General features: G+C 34.8%; 1 protein-coding gene across 1 annotated transcript; it reads left to right on the top strand.

The window, feature by feature from the left end:
* The first annotated feature begins 2413 nt into the window (after positions 1-2413).
* Positions 2414-3442, top strand: LOC125647313 (formyl peptide receptor-related sequence 6-like). Its single transcript, XM_048873994.2, has one exon. It carries the CDS (start codon positions 2414-2416, stop codon positions 3440-3442), a length of 1029 nt encoding a protein of 342 aa, XP_048729951.2.
* Positions 3443-10184: the final 6742 nt, after the last annotated feature.

Genomic DNA, 10184 nt, shown 5'->3' with positions numbered 1-10184 from the left:
TCTCATTGATAATCAAGTCTTTCAGTAGTCTGTTGGAAATCCCATGGACACGAATTGTGCTCCTTTGTTGTGCTTCTATTTAGTTGAGCTGTTTCATTGTAACCGAGCAGGAAGACATATGTTGGTTTCATTGATTTATTCAGTAGAAAATAAATGCACTGACCTACAATGACACACAAATAATATTACAAATCAAGAAAAAACATAATCGAAATATGACAATTGCAAATTATACCCACAGTAAACGTTTTAGCAGAATAGTATACTCTATGAAAAAATTTACAGCTGTAAATAATTTAAATTAAGATCTTACAGACTCATGTGATCATTACAACTTTGACTGCAAAATTACAATAAACTAGAGAACTTGCAATCAAAATAATTACGTATATCGGCTCTTTATATGGAAATGAAACATATACTCAAATACAAAAATAACATACCATTAGATACGGATGATGTTAGCTGGTAGGAACTTGTCAAAAAGTATTACTGCTCTGATTGCACAGGTAAACGCGGTAGATTTATACATATACATGAAAGATTATCATTGGATAAGAAATATGAAATGACCAATGAAATCAAAGAACCAGTGAAATAACAGAATAAAATTTGACTCAGCCAACTCAATACAGATGCACTTTTGATAAATCAAATTTTAAGACTATATTTAATGAAACGATAAATGAAAAATGATAAAACGAATAAATACATATAGAAATCGATATTCATACTATCACATACTCCCCTGGAAAATTGTTAACCTGTCCTCAGATTATAGAAACATCACATCTACAAATAATAAATACATATTGAAATTGATAATCATGCTATCACATTATATTCACATGATGCATGATTTATTCAAAAACTTCTGCATGTGAACAAACAATATCTTGCTGTGGCCTTCAACTCGACATATAGATATATCGACGATGTTTCATCTATTGCAAATTATCATTTTCATTCATGTGTCGATTCAAAATATCCCAGTGAAATCGAAGTAAAAGATACCACAGAGTCTTCCACATCTGCGTTGTATTTAGATGTTTTATTAAACATAGATGTTAAACGGCGAACTAACCGCCCAATTTTATGACAAATGGGATGAATTTACCTTATCCATCGCCAACTTCCCATAATAATGTAGCCATATTCCATTTCATAACAAATATGAACGACTCTACAGTGGTTTTTATTTCGAGTTCGCAAGGATCGACATATAAATGGAAATGAATACTGGTGTCAGATAAATCGTCTGCGATGTATCGTAATTACGTGCTGAAACCCATTGCAGTATATTTCTTCCTCAAATGCGAAATCTTTTAAGGGGATACTCTACATAATGATTGACTTCCTTTTAAAACATGGTTGAACATATAAATATCAGCAATTTTGTCTATTCATTCCAAAACCATCGCCATGCTGAATTGCTCAGTGGGTTAATATGTCGACTGCTGAATTGTAGATCGCGAGTTCGAGTCCAGCAGGGGTTTTAGTTTTTTTCAGATTGCTTTCTATGAAAACTGCATTTTTTATTAAATAAAGTAAATTTGAACGTATTGTTATACATATCCTCCACTTTTCATCCATATCAAATTTCTCTGGTGAAGCATACCTCCTTACATAAACTCTACGTCATAAGAAAACAAAACCAGGTCAGCTAACAAAGTAGTATAATTTGTGCTCATTGCATATTCCAAAGAAAACATGCAGTAAACAGAACCTTCAGCATCTTTTACAGTACATCTTTACCTGTAAAGAGTACATAGAATATGAATGGTAAAATATGAAATTTTTGTTGGATGCCTGGTGACAAGATGATATTTTCGAGTTTCTTTTTTGATAAAAACGTCGGTATATGGTGTCAAAAAGGCTAATATTTCGTTTATTATGAAGAATCGATACAGAAAAGCGGAGGTGGAATCAGGTTCCTATGAAGATAGGTGAAGATAACGAACAGTGATCAATCTCATAACTCCAATAAAGAATACAAAATTAAGAATTGGACAAACTCGGACCCCTGGATATACCAGAGGTGGAATTAGGTGAATAGGAGAAGTGAGAATCCCCTGTCGACCGGTCACATGCGCCCTGAGCCTTAAACCTTGATCAAGTAAACGGAGTAATCCGTAATCAAAATCAGTGTAAAAAAAACGGCCTAACATTTGGAATGAAACACGTCAGACAGCATTTGACCCAATGACAGGTTGTATTGGCAAAAAGATCATTATCACTCTTATCTTCATTTAGTACGTACGACTTGTATTGTGAATGCGATTTCTTATGTAACTAGCATGTGCGACTTCCTCTGTCTTGCCTACGATGTTACGTAAGTATCACATATTATATTTTCTTTGTTTATTTGAAAGCAAAACATTTGCACCTTTGTAATTAATTTTCAGAGATGATTATGTCGAATACATCAAACGCATCTGGACCAAGTACGGAGGGATACGAAACAACGGAAGTATTTGCGAATATGACAAGTTCCGTGTTGGTTTCTGAGAATGCATCCAAACAATGGATTGATTACATCCAATTCGTGTTCCTGCCCATCACTATTGTGCTTGGTATCGTTGGCAATTTACTTACAATCATTATCATGCTCAGTGAACGTTTTGCCAATTCTCCATCGTCTATCTTACTTATTCTTTTGTCTTTATCTGATTTAGTTGCTCTTCTTTCGCAACCATTTAACAAGACTAATTTTAACGATTTGATAGGATTGGATATCAGAGCTTTCACCGATAGCAATTGTAAACTGTACATTCTCATTCGCCGAACATCCAAGATGATGTCATCATGGGCAGTTGTCGGACTGTGCCTTGAGCGATTTATTGCTGTATGGTTTCCTCTAAAAGCGAAACTATTTGTCACTAAACGTTTAGTATTGATTCTCGTCATCTCTGGATTAGTGATCATAGCTTCCTTTAATGCTGTATGGAGTTATGCCTCCAAGGTTGTTAATGGACGATGTAATCCCGATGTCTACGATTACACGAATTCAACAGAGAGGCTAAAATATGGAGTGATGCTCCAGTTTGGAACAGGTATATACTCCAATGTCCCTATCATCCTCCTCACTATCTTTACAACACTTATTGCTACAAAGTTATTCTACCATCGACGAAAGCGTCGAAGCATGACTTCTAGATCGTCAGGTGATCAGGATGTCAGAATCACCGCCATGCTGATAGGCATTGCCATTGCCTACGTAATCCTCATTTTCCCGATCACCGTGCTACACAACATTGCATATCAGAAAAGATTGCACGCATTCACAGAAGCATCCGATGGATTCAGTCTTTACAAGGAAATCGCTCAGTTTATGGAAAAACTCAATTACTGTCTGAATTTCTTTTTATACGTAATGACTTCCAGCCAGTTCAGACAAGAACTACGCACAAAATTGTTTTCTTGTAGATGCAAACCAAACTAATGGACACGAACACCAAACATCAATACTTTTTAAACCTTATTGTCATCAATAAAAGATACATAAAAGTGTCTCGTTTTGAAGAACGAGTTCTTTCGGTACGAAATAATGAGATTAGTGTTTATTTAATGTTCAAAATATGCTTAAATCCCTTCCTTTTCCTCACACTTCATTACTATCAAAGTGCTGCAAAATACACGGTTATTTAAGATATATTTAGGAACATTCAAAGGTCAATATCTTCACTCCTGAAAGAACTGGAATGTGACACTTGTATAAATCAAGGTTAGATTACTGTAACGCTCTCCCGGTCGGTGTTCCAAAGAAAGTCCTGAGCAAGCTCCAACATGTTCAGAACACTGCCGCACGTCTCATATCCAGGACCTCTCGTTACAACCATATCACTCCAATACTACGAGAACTACACTGATTACCTGTACAGTATAGGACACAATATAAGATACTTACTTATACTTACAAAGCCTAACATGATGAGTGTCCAATTTATATCAAACAATTACTAGAGGTATATAAGCCTACTCGAAATCTTAGGTCTATAAAACAATCAGTCACTCTAGTTGTTCCAAAAAGTCGAACCGTAACGTAAGGGGATCGGTGTTTCAGAACAATAGCTCCAAAACTGTGGAATGCCCTTCCAGAACATATAAGGGACTGTAGAACACTGTGTGCGTTCAAGAAGTCACTGAAAACACATTTTTTCCATCAAGTTTTCCAGGACTAGTTTCTATCATTTCAGTCATTCGTGTTTGCTGTTTCATCGCATTATCTGTTTTGACTGTGTGTCTTTTTTTCTTTTTTTTTTTTTCTTTTTTTTTTAGGTTCATACAACATTTATTCACATTATGACAGTCAGGGTTTTAACATCATGCCCTTACAAACCCACCTGACTAGGGGGTACAGGGTATTTTATCTACCATTTACTCACACATCCACTCTAATAGGCATTCATTCAAAGATAGGAAAAAAGGAAGAGAATTAGAAAGGAATGAAATTACTCTGGCTTATCATATGTACACTATACAAAATAATATTAATCTAATAGATTGTCACAAACTAAAGGTTTTAAATGTATAACAAATGTACTGTTATGACATTGATAATAACTTCCGATGATATACATAGGCTAATTAATATATACAATTACATATTATATATTCTGGATGATCTAAAATCTATAAATCTTTTAATTTATGAAATGTATTCCATTTCTTCTCAAAAACATCTACATAATCATTTTTACATGCTAACTGCCTTTCTACTTTGTACACATTTGTCCAAGTGGTAATAAAGTTATTTAACAAAGGCGGATTGCCTCTACATTTGCAACCATACACAAAGTACTTTAAATAATAATTAATCAAATTGATCATTTCATTTTCTGAGCTACCCAGCAAAAAGGTTTTTTTTTATCAACAACAATATTTACTGAAAAAAAATCCCCAAACCATGACTGCACATTCTTGCAAAATAAAACAACATTTTCACAGTCATACAAAACATGCTCTATTGATTCCCTTTCTTTTACACAAAACGAACATAAATCGTTGTCTAATTTCTTTATTTTGAACAAAAATAAATTTGTGACTAAAATTTTTTGATTTATACGATATTGTAGCCACTGTAATTTTGTATCCTTTGTAATAGTAAAAACATTTTTATTAATTGTATTCCACTCTTCTTGAGAGATATCAAATTGTATATCCCACTTCTTTTGACCTGTAGGTTTTTCTTCACTATGATTAAAAATTTGGTACAGTTTTTTCTTGTTTCTTTTAAAATATATGAAAGGGGCTATATGTATGGGAATAGTAGGTTCTTGAACTTTTATAAACTGGTTTATTCCATTAACTCTCATTGCTTTCTTCAATGCTTGTCTTAAACCAAAAAATTCCAAAAAATGAGATTTTACTTTATACATTTCCATGAATTGATTATAATTCATGATATCTCCATTCTCATCTAACATTGAGTTAACTGTTGACTGTGTGTCTTAGTTTTCGAGTACCATTGTGTGATGTTTTATTTAAAAAAAAAAAGAATTCTATGTTTTAATGTATTATACCCGAGACATTATATGCTGTGTGTGCGTGTGTGTATTTCATTATTATTATTATCTTAATACGCCCTGAAACTGATGTTTATTCTTATCTAGCATATTTATGGTATCTTGTGTTTTCATGTTTTATATGTACAATCAGGATAGGTACAACTACGGACTGTTTACATATCATAGGTACATTCTTCGACATTCTGGCAAACTTCACAGTGAACCTTGCAAAGAGTTACTTTTGTCATGCTACTGTAGAATATTTAGGTCATAAATTTGGTCAGGGTTATGTTACACCTATTATGGCTAAAGTGGAGTCCCAATTCCTACAAACAAGAAAGTATTAATGAGATTTTTAGGCATGACAGGCTCTAACAGAAAATTTTGTCCAAGGTTTTCTTCAGCAATTGGTCCACTTACCAACTTATTGCAAAAGAGGACTTTTGTATGGACAAATTATATGTTCTCATGAGTAGCCCAGTTCTTTCGGCTCCAGATTTTTCTGAGCAATTTAAGCTAACTGTAGATGCTAGTGATGTAGTTATGGATGTTGCTTTGTATCAAAAACATAGTGATAATGTAGATAGAGTTGTGAACATAGTTTTCAAAGAAATTTACAAAATGTCAACAGAATTATTCAACCATTGAAAAAGGGTGTCTTGCTTTGTTGTAAGCTTTGCAATATCTTGATGTTTATCTGAATGTTACTGTACATCAAATTTCTGTTTTTACGGGTCACAACCCTCTCACTTTTTGCATAAAATGTCAAACAAGAATCAAAGACTCACAAGATGGAGTTTATTATTGCAAGCGTATGATATCATTATTAAGCATATCAAAGGCAAAGAAAATTTATAGCAGATGCCTTATCCAGAGTGTCGTGAATATGTTTTGCTATTTTGTTGTTGCCCTGATTGATGTACAATGTACATCGTATATTTGAATTTTCATTCTCATTCAAACTTTTTTAAGGGGGAGGAGTTGTGTACTACTTACACTCACATTGACACCTGTGACCTAGATTGTTCTAGAGTCTCATGTTATTTTTAGTAGATAGGTGTCGTAATGGTTGCATCATAGTCTTTCAAGATTGTACTAAAACATTCATTCCTATTACATGTATATATACACTAAAAAAAAAAAACCACTGATTAAAAAAGCTCTGGTTAGACATTTTCAATGTATTTGGATTTTTATCATACTGGGAACTAGGATTTTGAAATTACTATTTTTGTGTGTGTAGATTTTGCTCAGATTTATTGTTCAGCTACCGTAAGTTAGTATTTTGCTATTGTTACAGTTATCTTTCAATTATTAATTGTAAATAAATCTTACTAATTGTTTAATTGTCTTTTGTTAGTCAATTCTGCTGCGCTATATTAAGGGTTTGTTCTGACCCATAACACCACACAATACCATTACAAGTCAGGCCCATAGCGCTTCGAGACAGTACTTTCAGAACTTTGATTGTCACTACATTTGTACTTTCATTTTAACAGCTTCTGGATAACCGCCTCGGCTGACTTGTTTATCAGACAATATTAGACTGGTTCTGCCTATCCTGCAATCCCTTTATTAAAGCTGACATGAATTAATAAATACATACACATTTCTCATCTTATCCGCCATATTTCTTTCAGGTAGCTTAAAGCTGACATGAATTAATAAATGTAGTATAATTCTATATGTCCGCCATATTTCTTTGCTAATCCGCCATATTAGTTGGATATTCTATTGTTATATGTATCAGGGTTAGCATGGTATATAAGGGGACGAGTTTTGCTACGCTCATTTCACATCAGTGTCTTCGATTTACCTGTGCGGGTAGCTTCGACAGGTAACATGTACATTTCCGATACTAATTTATAGGACATCAAGAAGAAATGAAATCACGTTTTGAAACACCATGCAGTGCTCAAAATTACAATAAACATATTGTACAGTAGTAAATCATTCTAAAAGCTTTGGATAAATAAATATAGAATGCCTTTTCTTTACGTGAATGTGCGTACATTTGCAATAAATATGTCAAAACTATACAAAAACGCGGAGAAATATTTCATCTATTATTTAGATCTATTGATGAAATGGAATAAGCAAAGGGTATAAAATATATAACATTCACACTTACTTCAAGCAAAATGCAAATACATAAATGCTACTGTACGTATAAAGAAGACATGGTCATGTATGCTCGCCATGAAAAAGCATCGAATGTGGATGACTATTTACCTGGGTCTACTCGTAATATCTGTAAAGGACCGAAGATGTACGTGTACACTTGTCGAAAATACTCAAAGTAGTAGTAAAACTCCCTTTATTAGCATAATCCATGAAACAAAACGATACACTCCATTTGTATTCCAACAGTAAACAACATTGTCCATTGTACAGACTGCGACACACTTAACCCGTGCCGATCAGCTATCTTCAATCAGAGGAAGTATCAGAGTAGAATATTTACCCTGTATTGTGCATGAATCCTTATACCGTATGATTTACTTGTCATAGTATTGCAGATTTATAGATCAGGAAATCATTTAGGTACATAGATAATTTGCATATACAACACTTCACGAATGTATGGGATGTGAGAGAGAGAGAGAGAGAGAGAGAGAGAGAGAGAGAGAGAGAGAGAGATTCAAACGATGATCTTGTAATAATCGCGCTCTTATTAAGACAAATGATATCGTTAATTTTCAATTACTTCATTTTATGCTAATTCGGTGCTCAATAGATCTTATATATCTATCCCATTTTGCTTTATTACATTTTGCGTTGAACTCGACGCAAATTGTAGTAATGCAAAATGTAAAAATTGAGTTTATCATATGCGTAGTTATCAAGCACATGGAATTTTTTTATTTAAACATATTTTATTGAGAAACTCAACAGGATTGGGCAACAGGCATAGCCTATGTAGGCCCTCTCCCAAATACAAAGGTCAAGTACAAAGGTACATATAATCAAGGGGAGGGGACAAGAGTGTCTGTCCCTGACCTTTGATAACAATATCCATTTTTTTGTTATTTTGTTTGTTTGGTGTTTTTTTTAATGTTTTCCGCCACACTCAACAATTTTTCAGTTATCTGGTGGTGCCCAGTTTTTGTTGGTGGAAGAGAGAAACCAGATACAATGTACCTGGGAAGAGACCACCGACCTTCCAAAAGTAAACTGGGAAACTTTCTCACTTACCGGCACGAGTGGGTTTCGAACCCGCGCCGACAGAAGTGAGAGGCCGTTATTTTGTAATGTAAGTAAAAAATATATTGGGTGACAACCCCCCCCCCCCCAAACTTGACCCCAGCTTGAAAGTTCTGATACAATAGTAAAAGACACACACCACCACCAATTAAGAAAATGAAGATATTATGAGGCACTCATAGTAGAGGACTCTAAGCACCCCATCCCACCCTCAACGATGTAAGCAAGTGAAGTGTAGGGGGGGGGGGATTATTGAGGCAGTCAAAGTAAAAGACTCTTTTAACCCTTCACCCTCACATTGAACATCGGATAAAACATATTGGTTTGTTTGGGTTTTTTGTTTTATTTTATTGCTGTTTTCATTCATCTTTTTCAATTATTATTTTGAAGGGCAAGAAATTTTGAATTAGAATTGGATAAGCAAAGAGCATAAAATATATATTTTGCAAAATACAAGTATATGTGCACAATAGGTAATGCACATAGCATATTCGCCCAAAAAACCCGCGGACATCTATTCAACAGGTACCAGAGATGTACAATTACCGAAAATGTTAGATTCCCTTTATTCTGATAAATCTACGAAACAAAATAATAAATTCCATTCGTATCTCGACAGAACTTAATTTACAACACTTTATCATTCCATTATACAGACGGCGACACACTTCGCCCGTGCCAATGAGAATTCACAATGTAGTCTTCGATCAGGGAGATGTCGGAGTCGAATATTTTCCCTGTATTGTATGCTTGACTCATGATCAGGAGTTTTGTAGTTTATAGAAATTAGGAATCTGATCATGCACGTACATATATACACTGAGTATCTGATTGGATACCTTGCGTGCACAATTCAAAATTTGATGATGATCACATACAAACGTAGATACATGTAAATAAATAAAGGAATTATGATCGGAAATGTACATCTAGGTGAAAATACGGGTATTACATGAGCAATCCAAAATAAACAGTTGATTACACAAATATATAATTATGTATATGTGAAAATATAAACGAAAATATAGTACAACGTTCAAGATTTATTGTCTCTTTGGGAATCACACAGGTATTTATGGTCACTTTGCACGAGGCACGAGAGAGAGAGAGAGAGAGAGAGAGAGAGAGAGAGAGGGGGGGGGGGAGAGAGAGAGAGGGGGGGGGGAGAGAGAGAGGGAGAGAGAGAGAGAGGGGGGGAGAGAGAGAGAGAGAGAGGGGAGAGAGAGAGAGAGAGAGAGGGGGGAGAGAGAGAGAGAGGGGGGGGGGAGAGAGAGAGGGGAGAGAGAGAGAGAGAGAGACTGTCCTAGTGATATCATATTTCACACTTCACAGGAAAGAAAATTGATCACTGATATAAGTGTAAGCTTACAAGCACTGACCAAGCCAACATCCTGGGTTGTCAACATGGGTAGGTCAGGATTGATACAATGAATTATATAGAACATGACTTGGGGGAGGGGGGTCCACTAAGGC

This window comes from Ostrea edulis, chromosome 6 (assembly GCF_947568905.1).
Source record: "Ostrea edulis chromosome 6, xbOstEdul1.1, whole genome shotgun sequence".
Classification (NCBI taxonomy): domain Eukaryota; kingdom Metazoa; phylum Mollusca; class Bivalvia; order Ostreida; family Ostreidae; genus Ostrea; species Ostrea edulis.
This window is presented reverse-complemented; position numbering and strand designations above follow the sequence as displayed.